The sequence below is a fragment of the Pteropus medius genome, unplaced genomic scaffold (genome assembly GCF_902729225.1).
Source record: "Pteropus medius unplaced genomic scaffold, Ma_sr-lr_union100, whole genome shotgun sequence".
Lineage (NCBI taxonomy): Eukaryota > Metazoa > Chordata > Mammalia > Chiroptera > Pteropodidae > Pteropus > Pteropus medius.
This window is the reverse complement of record NW_024350927.1, coordinates 856,895-879,630: the sequence shown is the minus strand read 5'-3', so window position 1 is coordinate 879,630 and position 22,736 is coordinate 856,895. Positions and strand designations below refer to the sequence as shown.

Genomic DNA, 22,736 nt, shown 5'->3' with positions numbered 1-22,736 from the left:
TACCACCATGAGAAAGTCTAGTCTAATGTGGGTTTCCTTTTTGAGAGAGAAAAATAAAAGACCAAAAAATTAAGGATTCCTTTATTGTGCCTTTAGCTTCTGAGCCCAGCAATTAATTCTTATATGCTACAGGACTCCCGTATTTATGAGGCATTATTATTTCATGTCGGCCTGTTTTAAATCGCATTTTTTTTTCATTAAGTTGCCTCATTTTACTGATTCAGACAGGTTTATAACCAAGCTTAGACTGTGCTCCTTCAGTAATAACTATTTTTCTTTTGAAATATTCCTTAATAACCGATCATCCATACTTTAAATATCATTCCAAGTCAGAGACCCCTCGCTACTGCTCCTGAGCCTGCCTTCCTGATCCCGGGTCATGTCAGAGCACACGGAGCCGCTGGGCCCTCTGTGCACTCCGCTTAAGGAGCTGCACGGCCAAACAAAACCGCAGACTTCTCAGCCTCTGTGCTGCGGAGGCTCATCTGAAAAGCCAATGAAAAATGAGCCGTTGGCCCTGACAGCTTCCTAGCAAACTCCTTAAAGAAGTCTTGCTGGTAGAGGACGGTGGAGGGTGTGGAGAAGGGAGGTGCTGGGTCAGGGGAGTGCTGGTCAGGCTCCCTGGGTGTCACTGAGCCCCTGGCCTGGGCCATCTGCCTGCATTCACCTCCTTCACTTTGCCCGGCCCTAAGATGTACGGGTTATTATCCCCATTTGGCAGAGGTGGAAACCAAGGCTCAGAACAGTGAAATGACTTCCTCGGGTTTGCTGTGGTAGAGTCAGAAGCTGTCCCCAGGTCTATCTGGTTCCCAAGTCATAGCCTCTTAGCACCAATATCCTCATACGAAGAAGAAGGACAACTTTTCCCATCCCTCGTCCGCTTTTCAGATCACTTTTCCCTCTGTTTTCTGATCTCGGCATCATCGTTGCCTTGAGAAATAAGCACCATGAGTTCTCTTCCTCGGATGAGTTGACTGAGATCCAGGCAGGGGGAGGAACTTGCCCTCTGTGTCTGTGGTAAAAGACTTTGGCTTCAAGGTCTGGGTTGTTTCTTTTTCCTGCCACTGCCGATGGCTTCCCCATTGTTGTCTGCAGCCAGTGGGCCCTAGGCCCAGAGAGGGCACGGCAGAGGCAGTCAGGGCTAGTCAGGGCATCTCACAGGCATCTTGCATCACATCGGTGACTCATCCTCTTCCCCCAAGCAGTCCTAGCTGGTCCGTGGATGCTGGACTGACCCAGGGAGAAGGAGGTTATGATTCTCCTCATCTACCCTCAAGGACACAGAGAAAGTTCCAGAGGGTGACGGCAGGCTGTCAGATGAAAGATAGTCAAAGACAAGACAATGAATGGCATGGTAGAAGAGTCATAGGACTATGCTTCAGGAGGCCTGGGTCCTGCTCTTAAAATCACCTGTTCATTGTGTCTGTGACCTTGGTCAAAGCCCTTCCATTCTCTGGGCCTCAGTTTACCCAAGTATATAACAAAAGGGTTTAAATGCAAGATCATGAAGTCCACTTCCCTATGATATTATGTGATGAGGAACCATGGTTTGGGAATTCAACTCAATGGCAATGTAGTTAAACCCATTGATTTATTTTGTTGCCTATTCATTCGTTCATTTACTTTTCTTCACTGAGAATTTACTGAGTACCTACTATGTGCAATATATTAGCAGAATGTACTAGTAGAACAACTGCTATAACCCAGCACTCGAAAATCTCAGTGGCTTAGCACTGAGATTTTTCTCTCTCACTCATATTACTGTGTGCCGGGACCATGGGAGAATATTGCTCTATGCTGTCATTCAAGTACCCAGGTTCTTTCTATCTTATGGCTCTGCCTTCCTCCTGGTCCTCAGAGCCCTCTCCATCCAGGCAGCAGGTGGGGAGAGGGGATGTGGAGGACATCATGGGAGGTTTCTAAACCAGGATTTAGTCACATGGCCCCCAAACTGCAAGAAAGGATGGGAAATGTAGTCAGGCTGAGTACCCGAGAGGGAAAGGAAATGTAGGTTGGGGAGCACCCGGCAGCCTATGTGAGCAGAGCAGGCACTGGGACAAGCAGAAGAATATGAGGGTCCAGGTGGAGATGTGATTGGTAGGTCCAGCATCAGTATCCTGCAGGAACTTCTGCTTTTAGGCCTGTGGTCAGCCCAGGACATGCTGCCTAGCTTTTCCCAGTCCTATCACCTTCCTTTGCAAACATCGCAGAGGCAAGAACACTGACGGAACATGTCCTTTCTTCTCTGGCCTCAGTGTCTCCCGCCCATAAAATGGGATGAGAAATACCCCACACGAGCTATCCAGGGTATCGGAGGAGAATGAGGTGTCCACAAAGGGCCACAGAGCTGCCTTTTCAACCCTTCTCATTAATAGTATATCCACATCATTATCAGTAATGAAACTCAGATTAATAATAAACAAACTAAATGATAAATAATACATATGTCATGAATAATACATTAATATTACAAGGCTTTTGAGCATCCATTGCCTCTGACAGAGGAGATTTGAATAGCTGGCTGGAGATCACAGAGGAGGGATATTTCAGAGAGCCTGGGAGGGCAGGGCAGGGGATGGGCACCTGAAAGAGGCAGGCACGTCTCCTTGCGAAGGCTGCAGAATGCTTGAGGTCCATGATGGCCCAGAGCTGAGCTGGCCCTCTGCTGAGGGAGGTGAGAACCAGGAGTAGAGGGGTGGGGCCTCACCTCTAGATGTTTTTCACGGCCCAAATTTAAGATGAGAAAATCATAGCCCAATAAGACAAAAAAAAATCCAGCTCCAACAGAATTGGATGTTATGGCCAAGCTAGGCCAGCTGAAGATATCTGTAAAATTTCTTTGTTCATCCATGAATTCATTCATTCAATATGCCTACAATACCAACAGCATAGCCAACAACATGCTGAACACTAAGAATGCAACTAATGAGACATGCGTTTGGCCCTCCAGGAGTTCACGGCCACGGTGGAGGCAGAAAAGGTCTCGCCATGCAGTGTGTTAGGGCTATGGAAGATGCCATGAGAGGGGCACAGCCCAGGTTTGGGAGTGTGGGGTATGAGTAGGTGAAGTTGGGGTGTGTGTCAGGAGAGGCCTCTAGAGTAAATGACATCTAAGCTAAGACTTTAAGGGTTCATCAAAGTGGTGGGGGTCAAGCAATGGTAGAGGGTCCAGGCAGAAGGATGGCAGGTGCATAGTTCGAGTAGCCGGACAAAGCCTGCGTATTTGGGGAGCTCTAAGGAATTCAGGAGAGTTGAGGCTCAGTATATGCAAGGCAGAAGGACAAGAGGTGAGCTGAGAAGGAGCAGGCCATGAGTGTGAGGGGAAGGGGTTTGAACTTCATCCCGAAGGCAGTGGGAAGACAAAGAAGGACTCAGATCCAGGGTGTGACATCAGTACCCTGGACTACAGCCTCATCCGCATCGGTCTGGGACTATACAGCTCACTAAGTCCTGTCACGTGTAGTGTCTGTGTGTTGGTTCATGCACCGCTTTATTCATGCAGCACACTGGCTGAGCATCGTTGTGCCAAACATGATACAGAGAAGTGGACGCACACCGGGTCCCCGACATTAAGAAGCTCCCCGTCTGATGGCAGCAACACATACAAAGAACCATATGTTATATTATGATGCAGTGCGGACGGGCTATGTTTGAGATGTTTTCAAGGGGCTGTGAGCTCAGAAAAGTGAGAATCAGATTCACATAAATCAAGGAGAGTGTGACTCTTGCATGTACACATGGAAGGACATGTACAAATGTCCCTTGGTGAACTCAGAGAAGGGGATTCCAGGAAGAGGACATTGCATAGGCAAAAAGAAGGACCTGAGTTCTGGAAGGGCTGGTGGGTGGGTCGCAAGGTGGCAGAAACACGGTGAGAGACTGACTGAGTTGGAGAGACCAAGAGAGGCACGATCATTAGGGGCCCAGTTGGCCGTGACGGAGTCTGAACTTGATCCTGAATTGGAAGGCAATGGGGTGGGGAAATTGAATGGCGTTAACCAGAGAGGTGACGTCATCGTATTTGCATTTGAGAAATATCACTGAGACTCTAGTGTGATGAGTGTGTTGGAGGGACAGGTCTGGAAGCTCGAGACCAGCAAGCCAGCCGTGCAGGGTCCTGGGGAGGATCGTGAGGGTCCAAGGTAGGATTGGCGTAGGTCGGGAATGGTGTTGAGAGCTATTTGACTGGAAGAATTGATCATCTTAGACACCGATAAACTGTTGGCTTCCCGTTTTTGCTCAGAGGCTTCTGCTAACAAGGAGGCGATGGCCAGGGTACCTGTCAGGCCAACATGTAAAGTGTATTTCACAGAACCCTCTGTACCTGCCTGAAGATATGGTTCCAGTAATTGGTTTGTTATAATAATTTTTATTGCAATAGTGATTACGTGGCATGGGGAGCCCAGGGAGGCTGTCATCAGTGCCACGTTATGGTATTTTTCTTCATGAAGTGGGGTGACCTTTTCTCTTCATGAGTGGTATGCAATGGAGCTCCTGTTACCACGTGGAGGTAAATCCTGGACCCATAGAAGGGAGAGGGTGGCGTGAGGAATTTACGTGATCCTGACTCCTATAGTCCACCCTGACAGAGCCTTATATCCAGCTGATGGAGCTGCTGGTACCACCTGACCATCTGTCTGCTCGAGGTCAGGTCTTGGTGTGATCTACACTGGTTCTCCCAGGGGATGGGGTCTTTGAGTTCCCAGTACCACTTCTGTACTTGCAGACACAGAAGTCCCTGTCTTCAGGGAGCTCCTGATTTGATACCAGACATGCCCCCGCCCTCTGATAGACCGGTGTTGGTTCATTACTTTTGAATCTTCTCTAGTTACTTTGTATCAACAAGTGATGGCTTGGGTGAGACAAGACAGGCATTTCTGGGCCAAAGTTACTATACAGAGCTGTGTTCAGAGGACTGTATGTTAGGGATACAACGGAACAAATTCACCCATCTAGCCTCAGCTCTCACAAGGTCCTGGAAATCTCAGACACATCTTCTTGGTCTTCCCGAGCACCCTCTGCTGGCTTTGAACCTGCAAATGTCCTCATCCATCATTCATTCTGCTGCCCCCTTGTGGAGATGTTGTGTCCTGCTAGCCTAACCTGGTGTCTGATCCCATTACACCTGTACCAAGCAAGGTTTCACGTGTACTTCTGGGCACCTAATCCCTCTACCCACTCCTTTTTTCCACTTCTCCATTTGGAAACGAGGGATAAGGGGCATCGATAGGATGGTGGAGAGTACTAGATTCAGAATCAAAGGACCTCCTTGCCAAGCCTGATGGGCACCCGCTGTTTCTTGTTCCAGGGCCCTGCTGTACAGTGGGTCACTGCATGCTGCTACCCTTGGCTCTGCCACCTCGATTCATGGCTTCTGCTTCCCATGGTCTTCGCTGTAGCCAATGTGTGCTGTCTGCTGACTCACTCGTTGTCTTATATCTCAGTGCCGATTTCCTCTGTTGGAAAGAGATGTCCTGCCTGGCTTCCTTGAGAGGCCACTGGACACTCTAAGGTGGCACTGACACCGGTCCAAGCAGATGTGGTCAGAGAGGAGGTCGAGAAGTCATCTGAGGTCAGGGGAGGCCCTGGGCTTAGGCTGCCCTCCTGAGAACACCACCCACTCTAATTACAGAAGAGTCTAGGGGACGGGCAGGACGAATTTGTTCCTTTGTTCAAAATGTACTCTGATCCAGGCACTGTTCTAGGCACATGCGTAACATGGCAAATAGAAACAGTTTGTGGCCTCGCGTGGCGGTGAACGTGCACTGAATATATCATTAAGGTGATTCTCAGTGTCCTAAGTGGTAGGAAGGGAAGAGTGATTAGGACTATGATAACCTGAGAAGTCCGGGAGAGTTTTCCTGAGGCAGTGAGATTTCCATTAATCCTTGAAGGATAATCAGGAGTTGGAGTGAGGGCTTGGGACAGAGGGGACAGCCTACACTTGGGCCCAGAGGTGAGAGAGAAGCTACCTGTGAAGAAGAGGAGAACACAGCAGGGCCTGGATGAGCTAAGAGCTGAGAGGTCCCGGCAGAAGTGGAGAGCTAGGCATGGCCAGATCACGCCAGAGAGAATGTGTGGCTTTTTCTATGGAGCAGTGGGAAGCTCTGTAGGCCCTAGAAGGCCAGGGGTGTGCATTTTAGAGAAATCACTCTGGCTGCTGGTGGAGGATGATTGAAGGGTGTGAATGGAGGCAGGAAGTCCAAGAGAAATCTTGATCTCACAAGTTACTTTCTTAACCACCACCATCATCTACTGAGTACCTACTGAAAACCCGAGTGCCGGAGAGGAGGCCAGCGTTCACTTTTACTTGTCCTTACAGTTGGTTAAGGGAGGCATGGTTACCCTTATTACCGAAATGGGTACAGAGGTTTAAGTGCATTTACCCCGGGCCATTTATGGCCCACAGTGTCAGCAGACAGAGCTGCTACTGCATCCTGAACAATTTGTTTTATATTTTGCCATCCTTGTCCCAAGAAAACCCTTGGTCCCAGACAGACTGAGACATCTGGTCACCCTAACATAATTTATGTCTCTTTTCACTGTACCCTACCCGTGGAAACCCCACACCAACTCCTGTCCATCCACGGGGCCAGACATGAGCTGGCCCACTAGAAACATCCCCCCTGAGCTGGGAAAGTGGAAGGGATCAATGCCGGGGTACTGCAAGGCAAGTTTCCAGACAGAGGAGCTATTTGTCATCACTTCGTTGGGACAGCTCCTGGTTCCTGAATATTGCCTGCGATTTTGCTAAATGTATCTTAACAGGAGTGGTATAAATGCTGTCAGAGATAGAGGGGAGAGTGATGGCCGCATTCGGGGTAACGAACTGCTTAGTTAAGATGAATCCGTGCCACGCCTGATCCTGCTTCTCGAGACCGCATGTGGGGGGTGGACGGGATACGCATTGAGGCTGAATGGTGGCAAATTTAATGCTGAGAAAGACAGAGCTCCATCTTTAGCTGGTGGCTGATTAACTGGCAGATTCACTTCTGAAACAAATGGCAGTGAGTCATACCAGGAACGAAGGTGGCAAGATTCGGGCTCAGTTAACATCTGACATGCGATCGATTGGAGCTGGAAGACCCTGAAAATCTAGTTCACCCCTCGTTTTACAGAAGAGAGGGACAAACTGCCTAAGGTCCCAGAGCTGGTTATCAGCACTGCAGAGTCCAGAGCTTGTAGCTCGTGTGCTCATTTGATGTGCTCACTGACTTCTGGCTAGCGGACAAGCCCGTCTCCCCTCACTCCTGCTTAGCTGTCCCTTCCCACCAGCCCAGGGGCTCGATGCGGGGTCCTGGCAGCAGGAGGCCACTTTGGATCTCCCCTCTGGCATTCGGTCCTCTGCCTTGGGGGGAGGGTTCCCCCTGGGTCTCCTGGCTCAGATCCCGGTCCAGATGGGATGTCTGGCTGAGCTGGTCATGTGTGAATCTTCTCCTACTTCCTGACCAGCTTTCACATGCCAGATACCCCACTCTTCTCCCCTCGATCTCAGACCATCCTTCCTCAACCAAACAGTGGGAGGTGCGGGACAGTAGAGGGCTGGGGGCTGGGATGCATGGTACTGCCTCACCCTGCTCAGGGGCGCCCCTCTGTGCAGCGGGGCTCATGGTGGATACAACCCGAGAACGTGCTTCACCATTTTGGACCCTGTGATGGTTCCCATGTCCACATTTCACATGGGGAAACTGATTCCTGTGGAGGCCAAATCACTTGCCCAGGTCACTACCTCGTGGTAGAGTGAAAAACTTGAACCAGAGAAACTGACTTCAACTTTGCTAGAGGCGTGTGGGTGGGAGAGGCAGGGAAAGCGAGAGGAGGAATTTTTAGTGGAAGAAGCAATGCATCGTATTTGGAAGATGATGGAATTTTGTGAGCCAGGAGCTGGAGGAATGTCAGGCAAACCTATAGAGCTTTTCTGTGTTTTTCTTTTGTAAAAAACTCTTTGGCCATGAACTCTTGCTGTCCCCTCTCCTGTGTGTGTCTGTGTCTGGGAAGGTGATTTCTCACCTGCGGTCCAGGTGTTGATTGGTGCGGATGCAATTCTCGCCTGGTACATCTGTCAGAATATGGCCTTGCCCTTTCTCCATCCCAGCCAGTAATCCTTCCTCCAGACCCGAGGCTTAGAGCACACACATCGTCTCAGGCTTGTCTGGCCTGGGATAGGCGAGGTCTGCAAGCCCCCAGGTAATTGTGAAGTTATGGTCTCAAGCCCTGAGGTAGTGGGGTCTCCCCTCTGCCCACCATCCCTCCCTCGAGCCTGATCTCCACCCCAGACCTCTCTGTTTGCAGTCTCTGTCGCTCAGGGTGCAGTTCTGGGTCTGCCCTTTCTGTCCTGCCCCATCTGAAAGCCAGGCCTCTGATGCAGTTGCGGTCAGTGGAGTGGCAAATGGGGAGTGAGGGTACCCGACTTGCGCTCACCCTTCCTTATGCTACCGCCAGCTGCACGTTTCCCGTTGTTTATTTGTACTGTTGTCTCCTTTGCTGGAGCATCAGCTCCATGAGGGCGGGACTCGTGCCTTCTCATCATTACATCTCCAGGGCTTAGAACGGTGCCTGGTATTGAATAGATTCTCAATATATACGTTTTTCGTGAACGAGGCAAGACGAGAAGAAGGGAGAAATGTTCTAATTTTGTTTAACCCGATATTTCGCACACTTAGGTGATGATAAAAATCCTGTTGCCTGGAACATCTGTTAGAAGCTCCTTATTTTGTCCGCACTCTGCGAAATACTGTCTTAAGGCATCAGAACCGCCACACTCATGTGCCCGCCTTCTACTTCTCTTCTGGTGCTCTGAGGTCCTCTCTCTCTGCTGTGCGGTGGGCTGTTCTCTGCTCTCGGCCTGGCATGTCCCTGGGAGTCCCATTGCCCCAGACACCTGCTACACCCACTGGTGCCCCTGACACTACCACCAGTTACCAGAGTTCAACCATTCCCGAAGACTCACAAAGACTCACCTGTAATTCCCCCGCGGCTTCCCCACAAATGGTGACTCACAAGCCGACACCTCCATCCTGTCCTGGCCCACCTCACACGCACTCGCCACTTGTACCCGCCTTGGGCTGGCTGGAAAATTTATGCCCTTGAGAATGTGTCCTTTCCGCCTCTCTCCTATTGGGATGGGGCGCTTCTCCGGTCTTGAGCGCCTCAGCCATCTGGACAGATGATGCTCAACTCTTAGCTACAGCTTCCAGAGGAGGGCAGCCCCACTGGAGGGTGAGCCAGGAGGTCGGCCCCAGGCGGGGATGGTAACAGACGGGATCGGACCCTGGATTCCTGCCATGGCTCCCCAGAGGCACACCCTCTCCTCCTCAGGGCTAGATGTGGAATGTTTGCTGGCCTCTTCTTACCTCTCCCGCTGTTAGAGAGGCTGGATGTAGCATGGCAGTCATCACAGAACAGAAGTTCTGGGTTTGAATACCAGCTCTGTCGCAGCTGCGTGATCCTGGCAACTTGCTTCACCTGTTTCCTCATGAAACGTGGCAATAACACTGGTTCCTCTCTCCTAGGCTGGCCGTGACAATCAAATGAGTGAATGTGTATTCAGCACTTAGCCCAGTGCCTGGCTCAGAGCGAGGGCCATGGAAACATGAGCCATTATTGCTATTTCATGCTTTGGCTCGGCTTATCCCAGAGTTTTCTCTTTCACTGGGGTTCAGTCCCCTGAGGGTGGCCTCCTCGTTTTTCATGGTTTGGTTTCCCCTCTCCCCTCCCACAGACCCCTACCTTAATCCTACTACAATACTCACTCACTGAGAGTGAATCTGTACCCCACTATGTGTTCCTGGAGGGCAGGGCAATCTTCGAGCCTGCTACCTGGATGTAGCCCTGGACCTAGCCCTGGACCTGCTCAAAGTAGGTAGGAGCAAACTTGGGAGCTGAATGAATGAGGAAAGGAGATCAGTCATTCCAGCTGGCTCTGGTCACTGCTGTCTTAGGCCACACAGGCTCTGGGGCTCCCTGTGAGCCTGGCTTCCAGCCTAAATCAGAGGCCGCCTGGGGGTGAGCCCCACATCTTGCCCCTTTACCCTGGGCATTGGGACCTGAAGCCTTAGACCATGGAGATTGAGTCTGACTCCAGCTTCTTCACTGATTCTCCCAAGGCTGATTCTTATTGCTTTTTTCTCCTAGAGTGTTGTAACCATGAAGTTCCAGGCGGGGGTCAGGCCTCTGGGCTCGATCCATTCAGGTTGCTGGCACAATTGAAACCCCCGAGCCCATCCTGGCTAGTTTTCTCATTAAGATGATTGGACTGGATTGATCCGCCAGATCGATGGCTGGACATAGTCCGGTGGGAAGCCAATCAGATGAGCCTGGGTGATCAGCCCAAGAAGGAGGTCCCCTGCCGAGCTGGAGTGGGCACACAGCCCTCTGAGATGGGGCTCTTGGAGGCAGGGGAGTGGGTCAGAGGCCTCATTAGGTTGGACTTGGTGTGGAGGCAGCAGTGTCACCCAGGGCATGGCCCCAGGATAAGAGTCCCAGGGATGCCTGGGGACCGCAGGTGGCGAGAAGCAACATCTGTGCTTGCAGAGGTTTGAAACCCCTTCCCAGGCAGTCAGCCTGTAACCATCTACCACCGCGTCTCCGCTCCCATGGCCCAGGGTTGGAGCCGCCTTTCTCCCTTGGGCGGCAGACTGTGTGCAGTCGGAGATTTGAGGTTAAGGAAGCAAACAGCAGTTACCAGGTCTCCCCTTCCTTTTCACCAGGAGTAATTTAGATGTGAGGCTGGGAATGGCGGGGTCTGGGCACCTAGGACACTATATCCCGTGTGGGACCCTGGCTGCGTAGGATGCATGTGGGGTTTAGGGAGTGGCTAAGGGACCCATAGTCAAATACGTCTGACAACGCTAGGTTAAATGCGTTTTAGCAGATTCATTTCCTGTAGGGTTTAGCGGGCTAACACGTACCAGGACTCTCTATAAGGACAGATGGAGGTGTAGCGTTTGCCCGCAGAACGGTTTCTCTGGGAAATCTTATAGAAATGCATCCAGGCACTTCCTTCAGGTGCCAGCAGGGCCCGCCCTCACGGGAAAATTCACCCCAAGAAGAGTTTTCAGAATTGGAGAGACCCGTGGGAGTCAGGGAGGTTCTGAGAAAGGAGACTTCAGTGAGAAGGCAGAAGAGCTGCATTCAGGCCCTGACACCAATCCCGCGGACTGCAGCGCGAACAGCGCCCCCTACAGTTGGTTGTGTCAGTCTCCTTGCCGCCCCACCCACGTTAGCCCGACCCTCCTGATCACCTCGTGCCCTCACCTCCCCCTTCTCCCTTTCTCCATAGGCTACCTGACTGTCAACATCGAGCCTCTCCCACCCGTGGTGGCTGGCGACGCCGTGACCTTGAAGTGTAACTTCAAGACGGATGGTCGCATGCGTGAAATCGTGTGGTACCGGGTAAGTTGCCACCACAGTCCTCTCTGTGACCACAGCCGGGACTAAGGGTAGAGTCCCCAGAGCTCCTCTGGAGAGTCTCACGGACTGGGCTATATCTTCAGCCCTAACCCAGTCTGGAGCTGTCCTATGCCTTCTGCCAGGTCCCCATCCTCCACCAAAACCCTCTTCCAAAACCTCCTCCAAGACCGCTTTGCTCAGCCTTCTCTTCTGCTCTTGGGATCGGTCTCATTTGGGCCTCCTGTGTCCCTAATGTGCCACTATGCCCAGGAAACCCCGCTAGTCCCCAGTATGAGTTGCTGAGAACCTCGTGAGCCCTGGCTGCAGCACAGCAACTAAGAAATGTCAAAGGGTGGCATTTCAGGCATGAGGCTTTGGGCAACAGTTTTGGCAGGGGAGGGAGAAAAACAGGATGGCTTCCTGCCTTCTTAAAAATCAAATTACAGACCTAGTCTGCTTTCTAATCCGATTACGTAAAGGACTAGTCCTAGTGTCTGGTGCCCTAAGTTTAGGTCTGACAAAGGATGTCGTTAGAGGCTGCAGTTGCCCACCTGTCCAGGGCCCAGATGTTGGCAACAGGAGGAGTGGCTCTGGGTCTTGGGCACAAGTGTTGGTGTTTTTAGGCACTGATAGAAAGCTTCGTGTGTTTGGACTGCGTGTTCCAGATGAGTCTGTCTTTGCCATAAGAGTTGGGGCTGGCTAGGCTCAGGAGAAAGTTCCGTGGCATCACCGTCCTTCTTGCAATGGGTGTCATGTTTGCTCAGAGCGAGGTACCACCATCTTGGGAATGGGTTGGGCGGAGAAATCATCCCCTTCCATGATCTCAAACAAGGCTTGGTGAAATTTTTCCATGAGGCCCAGAGAGTAAATATTTTCCTCTTTGGGGACCATATGGTCTCTCTCGCAACTACTGAGCTCTGCTGATGTAGTGTGAAAACAGTGACAGACGATGTGTCAGTGGAAGGGCATGGCTGGGTTCCAATGAACTTTATTCATGGAGGCCTAAACTTGAACTTGAATTTTCTATAATTTTTTTATGTGTCACAAAATGTTCTTCTTCTTCTTCTTCTTCTTTTTTTCTTTCCAACCATTAGAAAAGGTTAAAAAACCATTCTTGGCTCGAAGGCCATACAAAAACAAGTTGTAGGCTGATTTGGTCAAATTGTGGTCATAGTTTGCCAACTTGTCCTAAAATAACACTTCTCTCACCTTTGTGAGCTGTGCAACCCTTTCTTCAAATGAAACCAATGATGACACGGTCAAATGGAGCTGTTCTTGAAGGAGCATGGAGGAGAGAAGTTAAGGGGTGGGGAGTGAGGAGTGGGGTTGGGAGGTGGGGTGGGGACAGTTTGGTGATCAGGCATTTAAAACTGGTTCCTTTGCTCCTTCAAGCTACGTCCACAGTTCATGGGACCTACTGGGTCACACTCACCATTCACAGTTATGATTCGGAATAGCTTCCCTCAATCTCTGTCTTGTTCTTGGTCCAATGTTGCTTCGAACCATCCTGTCCTTGCTGTTTTTTTCTTGAATTTTTGGTATTTGATTCATCATTTACTGGTTGCTGTTATTTTGTTGGCTGTGACCTCAGCTCCTTTTAACCAAAATTGTTATTCTCCATCTAAGCATCGCAGCCCCTCCCACTTAGCATCATCTCTAGGGCCCTCCACCCAAGCTCTCTGGGTACACTGGGCCCCACAGTTGTGAATCTGACTTTCCGTACCCTGCCGGGCCCCAGCTTTAGAGATTTCCATACAAGATAGATCAATGGGCCTAGAGAAAGGCAAGGCGTATTATAAATAGTGCTACGAACTGAATCACTAAGAGGCGTATTTACATGATATGGGAACTGCTTGGCTGATACACGCTGCGAACATCTCATTAGCACCTGGCAGAAGGATTGGGATAAATTAACTCCAGCTCACTGCTGACGGTGGATCCGCGCTTCCCTCACCCATCCGTAGATGGGATAGAGGGGATTAGAGTAAAGGGTAGTGACAGACATCCAATGAGAACAGTTAATGGGACAGGAGACAGGAAAATACCAATGGACATTTCACGGCTTTTCCAGCCCTTGGAGCAAATAACCCTCACTTGTTTGAAACTGAACGTCACTGTGGAAACTGTATGTTACCTCTACCCTGCAGAGGTAGCTGCTAGGGCGTGGGCAGCACCAGTGCCAGGCCCAGGTGTAGAAAACCAGGAACAGGCCTCCAGGGGGCGCAGCTCTGAGGATGGAGAATGGGGTTGGGGCAGGAGGAAAATGCCCAGCTTCCCGTTCATACAGAGACTCCCTCCCCTTCTCCACCCTCGATGCTGAGAACCCCTGTTCAGACCCCAGCCCCCACCCCAGCCCCAGCCCCTACCATAGCCCGCGATCACACTGATTGCTTTAAGAATCAGTTATGTCTCTTATGGGTATCGGGCCCTGCATATTGGGCTATGGTAGGATGCACTAATTAATTTATTTCATTTCATTTCACATCCTTTGACTGAGGTCCTCTGGAGGGGGGGTATGCAGATGTATGCAAATTATATGCAAATCACCCACTGGAGCCAAATGCTTGAGCCCCTTTGATTTTGTAGCTGGACTGAGATAGCAACTTAGCTGACTTGGGACTCTCCTTGGAATCAGGGGAGCTCCAAGTACCTATCTACGATGGTGAGGATGGAGTTGGAGGATGGGAGAAAATTCCAGGGAAATAGCTCCATGCTGCCAGCTTCCTCTTTGCCTGCTGTCACTCTGGCCTTTTCTCACAGATTGCCTCTTTTCCCAAGGACCCAGCTGAATGGACAGAGATAAGAGCCCACCAAGTTGGGGGCTCCAGGAACCATGGTCGGCCAGGGCCTCCGGAGGAAGTGGGAGAAGCAACAACAGGTTCCCCCAGTCTCCTCCCGCAGCCAGACCCCTCACTGCCACGCTTCATCCCGCACCCCCCGTCTCCTCCCCCTGCAGCTCCCCCCTCCCCAAGCAGGGAGCTGCTGAACCAGTGTTGTTTGTTTTCTGTACATGTGTTTGCCTCCCCAGCTTCCTCTTCTCATCCTCCATGAATGAGCTTACAGAGCCCGGCTTGGAAGTTAATGAATAGATTACACAGGCCTAGCCAGGGCTGGGTCTCCAATCCCTTTAGAAGGGAAAAGCAGAGCATTGTGATGAGGCCACCACTGCCCGCTCAGCCCAGTGGGCACAAAATGGCCCAAAACATGTGTAAAGCCCAATAGCCTCCCCTCTGGTCTTAAAGACATTATCTTAGCAGTGGGGTCATCCTGAGCTTTCAGAAGTATGGCGAGTGGACTGGATTCTTTGGGTAAATGGGAAGAGCTGATGAAATTGTCTGAAGCAAAGGGGATTACCTCCTAGGGGTTAATCAGACTTCTGGTTGAACATTTGGAGAGGTTTTACCTTGTGGACTCTTTGGGAGTGGGGAGGGGGCAGGGAGAATGGAGGAAATGACCTTGGACTCTCTTCCCCATGGTCTGTCCAATATGTAGAAGAAGATGCCGAAACTATAGAATAGACTCAGGAAAGTGTACGTGACGAGAGCCCCTGGGTCTGTGCTGTCCAGTGTTGCAGCCACTAGTCACACATGGCTATTTAAATTTAAATGATACTACAGCAAATTAAATTAAAATTTTGTTTTCTCAGTCACACTAGCCTCATTTCAAGAACGCACTAACCACACCTAGTTATTGGCTACCACACTGGACAGAGTTCTACTGGACAGACTGCTGTAAATAGCTGATTTCTTTTTTCCTGTGGCCTCCAGAATATAGTGTGCTTTCCTGTCAAAAGAATAACAGTGAATTTTTAGTGAGCCAGCTTTCCAGGAAAACTCACTCTAAAGTAGATTTCAGGAAAAAATGAATTGTGTTTGTTTTATAACCTGCCATCATTAGATCGTGGGGTGTGGGGTTTAGTGGGAAGACAGATCATTGTTCTCAGAAGACTTCTTTGAACACATAAAGATGTCGAGAGAGTTGTCAGGCCCTTGAAGTTCTGCGTATCACAATTGCTTATCAAAGCCCTGCCCAACTCAAGGGTGCTTCACAGCCCTGCTCACCATCTCCCCATGCTTTCTGCCCATTGCTGGGGTTCCTCTCCCAGATTTGAGTCCCCCAGACTCCATCTTCACAGCCATGCACACAGCTCCCCTTTTCCCTAGACATGCACAGTGAATAATAGAGGAGAGGTGCAATTCCATACTTGGCCAATAGGAGGCTCTCACCTAAAAACCAAAATAGCATTAAAGTCAGGGTGTTCCTAGAAAATAAATGATAAATAATGCCCTTCACATACTCATTTCTATTCATTTACACCTATAATTGGGAACTCATTTAGTAATGCAGCTAATATGAATCTGAGTGGCTAACATTATCGAACCTTTACTACGTGCCAGGCACTGGATCGAGTGCTTTGCGTATTTGCTACATTTCATTTTCATGTTGCCATTGCGAGACAGATACTATTGTTAAGCCTGTTTTTCAGATGAGGAAACTGAGGCCATCCTAAGAGACTACGTCTCAGCTCATGTTGCCATCTCTGACTTCTGCAGAAAGTTCTAGACACTTCCTCCTCCATGATTCTTATTTGTAGGTCTACACTCCAGCCCTTATCTCACCATGTCAGAATACCTGTCTGTCCACTGGGCCGAGAGCATCGCAGGCACAGAGGCTGTGTCTTTCCTCCGCAGTATCAGCAGTGCCAAGTAGAGCCACCTCAGTAAATATCTGTTAAGGGAACGAACGGTAGAGCCCAAACACAAATGCATGTGCCATGTATCCACCTCTGTTTGGAGGAGAGTGTGAGTCTTTGAATACTCGGGGGGCTTCGCGGAGCATGGGGAAAAAAGGAACATTTCTTATTAGGAAATACAGTCTAAACTCGTTTAGTTGGAGGTCACCTGCCCAGCAGGCAAAGCCAAAGGTCTGTTTATATCATAGAAATCCATTAAACAAGCACAGAGAATCATGGGAATTTAACCTTTCACGACAGTTTTTATTATCTCTCCTTTGTTTTGTCTCCTTCCTTCACAGTTTGTTCCCAAGAGCTGCGCTGGGCCCAGGTTACAAGGCCACAGTAAAGAGAGCCACAGAGTGAGATAGAGAGAAGGAGATCTACAAACAGCGATAACACCCCCACTTTCAGAAGCCCCTTATCTTGCCTCTTTCACCTTGCAGGGGTCATGTGCCTGAGTGTTTGTTTTGTGGTGTAAATGCCTCCGCCATGATGCTACCTGGCCATGCAAGCTCCCACTTTGGGGCTTTTCTAGGTGCCTTTGCCGTGAGGGTTTTATGGCTGTTTTGGACCCTTAAAGAAAAGATTGACACTGGAGGCTAGGAAGAGTAAGTAAAAAAAAAAAAGAGATGCAAATACTTAGGCATCAGAGTATTTGCATATGAGTTCAGGGTGTGTGATTTTGAGCAGTGGCCTAACCTTTCTGCATTTTAGTTACCTCATCTGAAACTAGACAGGAAAACACCTATATCGTAGGCTTAAATGAGATACTGTCTGCAACCCAACAAGCCCAGTGGTTGGCCCATGATGGCACCTATTCAATAAATGGTAGCCATCGTCCTATCATGTCTCTTTGTAGTTTAAGGGACCCAGAGAGGGAAATGATAAGAGAAGAGTAGGAGGTGTTTGTGGACCATCACCAAGATGAGATTCCTTGAATTTCATCCACCTAGATTCCCAAGGCAGATGAACAGAGACAGCACTGTAAGCTGGTACACTCTTTGCTCCTATGTGGTTATGCTAGTGAACTCACTGACTTCCAGTTCTTGGAAATATCATTACATAGCTAAGCTATTTCAATGGATCTTATTTCTCTCCGAAGCAAGGAGTTATTTCAAAATGGCTTTCCTGGCATTGGCTCTCTCTTAATCTCAGTTCTTGACTCAGTCTTTTTGTTGTCTGAAACAAAACAGAAAATGATGATTATAAGGGGGACATTACAGTCCAGTGATATCATAAGAGCAAGAAGGAAGATACACTCTTGATGACGAGCAGAGACCAGGGCCCAAGTTCTGGAGGAGTGAGATGAACCACTCCTTGAACGACTCCATGCACCTCTGGCTTGGAGCCCAGCATGGCAGCTCCTCAAACCGGCTGCTCCTTGCTATAACCCTGGACCCACATCCTGATCTTGAGCTCACAAATCTTAGAGTATTAAGATCTGGAGGAGGAAGGGAATAAGGAAGACAAGAGGTCCTTACAGAGCCAGAGCTATTCCAGTCCAAACTGCCTTGTCCAAACCTCCACCCTTAGTGAGGAGCGTTCCATGACCAATGTTAACACGCTAGTCACATAAGAGGAAAGAGAGCAGCAGAGAGGGGGCCCCCCAAAGGACAGCTGATTGTAAAATACATTTAAAAACACATAAAGAGGAAGTAAGAATAGGTTTCCAAGTTTAGCTCTATTGCAATTCTTTTATTCCACCCTCAACCACAGGTTGTATCCATCCCAGACCCTTATTATACGGCTCCTCCTGCCAGAGATGGAGTGATGGGAGAAACCTTAAGCTCCCCCTAGAGGTCAGAATGTGAATCGCAATTACTGCTGTCCCAATCCTTGGTCTTCAATGGAATCTTGGTTTCAAAGGGGCGGGAGTTGCCCACTCTGTCTGCTCCTTAGAACTTTCAGAGGGTCCTGTAAAAATACACTATTGCCTGAGCCTCTTCTTACAGTTACTGAATCAGAATCTCCAGAATTGGAGCCTCGGGGAATTTGTACTTTTAACCAGTTCCTGTAGGTGACTGTAATGCCCTTGGCTCAGCCAAGGACCAGGTTCCGGTGTTTGGGAAAATGTTAGAGGGAGCTGCTCCATGCGTTTATTCAACATTAATTCAGCACATAGTTACTGAGCCAGATGGTTCTAGGCACTAGGGGCACATCAAGGAACAAGAAGACAAGATCCTGAAATCATGCAGGTTACCTTGGGGGAGCAGTTAACGAGATAAACAAACAGGAAAATACCCGATGATGATAAGGGCAGTGCATATGATGAAAATAGGCTAATGGGATAGAAAAGGGCTCAGTGGTCAGGAAAAGACTCATTTAAGCCAAGATCTTAAAGGCAATAAGGAACCCACCATGATGAGAAGAGAAGATGGAGCCATCCAGGCAGAGGGCCTATATTGGGAACGATCTTTGTATGTGCAAAATAAATAAATAAATAAATAAAATACAGGAGAGCTACCGTGTGGCCGGAATGAAACGACTCGGGGGAGACTTAAGAGATGAGGTGAGACAAATGGAGACGGCTGTTCACGCCAGGCCCTGTGCTCCAGGAAATTTGGATCCGGAGTTATTCTGAGGGCAGCTTTGGAGCGTTTTAAGCGGACAAGTAACAAGATCTGGTTTATTTAATTCAAAGGTTACTTCTGGGCTATAGGGAAGGCAAGACTGGAAGCAGAGGGACCACATTAAAGTTGTTATGACAGGCAAGAGGTGACAATGGCTTGGGTGAGGACTAGGATAGTGATCGTGTAAATGACGGGAGGGAAAAAATTCTGCTATGACTTGCAGGTAGAGTCTAAAGGGTTTGCCGAAGTGTGGAAGGGATGAGGAAAGGGAGGGCTCAGGATGACTCCTGGCTTTCAGGCTGGTGTAGCTAGGTGTGGGAGAACGGTGCGGTTTACTGCGACTTGGAGGAGAACAAAGAAGAGACTGCCGGAAGGGATTCTCTGTCGGCCCTGTTAAATTCCAAGTGCCTTTGAGACGTGGAGAGGGAGCTGTCAGAGCAGCAGTTGAGTACAAATCTAGCATTCCGGGGGAGATGTCAAGATTGGAGATTGATACTTCGGAATCATCAGAATAAGGACAGATCTAAAGCCGTGAGCTTGGATGAGCTGGCCTGGGGAGGGGAGCTGGAGAAGAGCACCCAGAGCTGGACCCCGGGGCACTCAAGATTTAGAGACAGAAAAATTGACCAGCAAAAAGATTGAGACAGAGCAGTCAAGAAGACGTGAAGAAAGCTAGGAGAGTGGGGTGCCCTAGATCCCAAGAGAGAATAGTCAGCCATGTCCCATGTTGCAGAAGAATAGAGAAATGACCATGAATTTGGCAACATGGAGCCCTCTGGGGACCCGGACAAAACAGCCTCCTTGGAGTTCGTAAGGGCAGAAGCCTGGCTGGAGTGGGTTGAGGAGAGCACTGAGACCAGCTGTGGCACGGCCTTGAGGTTTTGATTACGAAAGGAATTTGACCTTGAACTTCTGGACGAACCTTTGCAGATAACATAGAGACACGATGGCTTTTATTTCGTTCATCTCCATTTGCATGTCTTTCATAAGCTACCTCGGACATTATCTATTCCGAACTTCCCCAGCCTTGCAATCCAGAACTGCTGGAAGCTTTTCTCTCCTCCTAGAGAATGTGAAGGTGGCTACCCAGAGAGTTTAGGGGATTCTAGAGTAATTAAGCAATGTATTTGGTATTTGGAAGAAAAATCTCAGCTCTACCATCCAATTAATTTGGTGACCTTTGGATGGCAGCCGTTCACACAACCTTCCTGAGGTCCTTCTTGGTACTGAGCCAAGGTACCAGGGCTGGAGATAGAAACATGAACCAGTGGACCCACTTCCCCCGAGGGGAGAGGTTCCAGTCCAGTCAGGTGTGATTAAGTTGTAAAGATTCGTTTCTTCGTAAGGCCAGTGGGCCCGATGACTTTCTAAACATCTCACGGGGGTTTGAGTGAAACAATGGGCAATGCCTTGCCGACAAGCCGTTTCCATCATCCACACACAGGGAAATAGGGTTCACTTATACTACTCCATCCTCATTCCTGCCTGGCCTAGTCTTACTCATTCCCTCCTCTGTGAAGCCTCCTGACCCCGCTCAGCAAGAAAGAATTAAGAGATCCTCCTGCTAAGTTCCCTCAGCATTTTGTACATACTTCGATTAGGGAGATGTTAGTTATCCGTCTTGTCTTTGTGTCTGTGGCTGAGTTTTATTTATCTGCTTCTCCAGTGGGTGCCGTGATGCTGGCAGGCCTCAGGCCAGGGTCCTCATGTGAAGTCTCTGGATCCCTCGGGAGTAGATAGATAGGCTTCTGGGGGTGCTTGAAACTCCAGAAAGTATGCTCAATATGTTATGTGCATTTGCGGGGGAAAGGGCTGAATATTCTCAAAGCGGTCTGTGACACTTCCTTAAAGGTTCAAGAATGACAGCAGCAGATATTCAAGTGACCGTGAGAGTGAAGTGTGCAGGGCATCATTATCTCCACTTTTGAGCGATCACAGTCCATATTCAGGATGGATCTAGAAGACCAAAGGGCTGCAAGGCTGCAGCAGAAAGCTCGTGGTCCATGAGTTCTCTGGGGACGTGAGCGGGGAGGTGGTGCTGCCATCAGCCCTAGGTGGGAAGAACAGTAGTAGGGCATTGGGCTTGGTCCAGAGGCCACAGGCCAGTCAACCAGGATGTTCTCCTGGCTGGGAAAAAAGATAAGATGGGAAAAAAGGAAAGGCTTACTTGGTAGCAGATCACCTCTCTCCCTGTCACAGGGGAGGCGTTTTGACCAGAAAAATCCATCCTCTTTTGGGGATTAAGATCAAGTTTCTGATATTGGCAATGAGACCCTTTCTCTGCCCAGAGACTTTCATATGGGGCCGATAAGAGCTCTTAGCTCCTGAACTATTGAGAGAGGGTGCCAATAGTTGGCATGATACCCAAATAACAAGACGTTCTATTGGGTCACATGAGGACTCCACCAGGAAGAAGTAAGCTCTCCCACTGGATATTCAAGAAAGACACAGTAGACTGGCAGATCCAAAGTGAACATGATGATAACTTAGCTCGTTCTGGGGAGTGTGTCCTCACCTACCAAGTGCACAGAAGAGAAAGAGCAGAGGCCTGGGGACAAAATGTCCTGCTGTGTGACCTTGAACAAATCACTTCTGCTCTCTGAGCCTTAGGATCTTCATCCATAAAATATAAGGGTGAAGTAAGTTGGTCTCAATAGCATGTGCTGTCTCTCCCACCTTGCAGCCTCCCTCCCTCCCTCCTTCCTTTTCCCCAGAGGACCTTGGGCTGGGGAAAGAGGCTGGTGCTTCCTGGACAGGGCATTCACCAGGGCGAGGCTTGAATAAGCTTTCATTGCGGTTAGGATCCTGGCTTGAGATGCTGTGGGGCCTCTGAGCCAGTGGACTCTGGAGCTATATTAAGCCCAGACTGTGATTTCCAGCAGACTGCGTGACTTAGCCCTGCTGGGTTTAAATGACAAGGGGGCTGACTTAACTTGTCAGAGAAGGATTTAAGGTGAACTTCCACTCTAGCATGCCAACGAAATAAAATAACAAGACTCAAACGAGGGATGTTTCCCAGAATCCTCCTCCCTCCTAAGTCCTTTCTCCTCCTTCTCTTTCTACCTTTTCTGTGTCGTGAGTGTCACCCTCATAGGAAGGGTGACTGTGCCCTCTCACCAGGAGACTCGGAGATGCCCATGGGGCAGTCATACAGCTCCCCATTGCAGACAGGTACAGCCCCTTGCTTTTCTAAAATATACACATCTGATTGTACCTTGACCACACTGCCCTTTACGAGAGCTCCCATCACCTTAGGACTAAGTCCAAGATCATCGGCCCTGCATACAAGGTCCTTCTTGAATCAAGCTCTGCTGACTGATATCTCCAGCCTTGCTCCCTGCCACATTCCCAAATGGGCCCGCCACTCGAACGGCCTGTTTGCACCTCTTGGAGTGCGCCATGCTGATGCACGTGCCGCTTCCTCTGCCTGCCATGCCCTTGCTCCTCCATCTGGTAAATTCCGACTTGCCCTCCAAGGTCAGCTACAGTGTCACCCCCAGAGACCTTTCCCATCCTTTCCTCCTTCCGTCTTCTTCGTGCACCTGCCATCACCCAGGCTGACCTAGATTCTCAGGACACTCAAAACACTCAGAACTCTACCTTATGCCTTAACACACTGGGCTCCCGTGTTCATCTATGGAGCAGCTATTTCTTGAGTACCTACTATGTGCCAAGCATTGGGAATAGAGCACTGAATAGGGATAACGTGGCCTTGTTTTCATGGAGCTTGTTGTTAAGCAGGAAAACAGCTATTACATTGTTAAACAAATTTTGTTAAATATGTTAAAGATCGTTAAACAAATGCTTTCTTGAAATTGTGGTAACTTCCTCAAAATGGACAGATGTCTGCTAGCTGAGAGCTCATGACAGGGCGATTGATTGGAATGGTTGCATGTCTCTCTCAGAAAGCAAGCCCCTTATTGGTAAGCACCAGGCATCCTGTTTGACTTGGTATCTGAGCAAATAGCTTAGAGAATGAGTGAATGAAATGAATGAATGAATGAATGAATGAATGAATATTTTATGTGCTTCTGAGGGAC

The 22,736-nt window shown here is 49.4% G+C and overlaps 1 protein-coding gene across 1 annotated transcript in view; it reads left to right on the top strand.

Moving 5' to 3' along the window:
- The window catches only part of IGSF21 (immunoglobin superfamily member 21), a 226,341-nt gene that overhangs the window by 86,820 nt on the left and 116,785 nt on the right, over window positions 1–22,736 (top strand). The window contains exon 2 of the mRNA XM_039842076.1: window positions 11,282–11,394. Coding sequence (XP_039698010.1) covers window positions 11,282–11,394 — 113 coding nt within the window. The remainder of the gene's footprint in view (window positions 1–11,281; window positions 11,395–22,736) is intronic.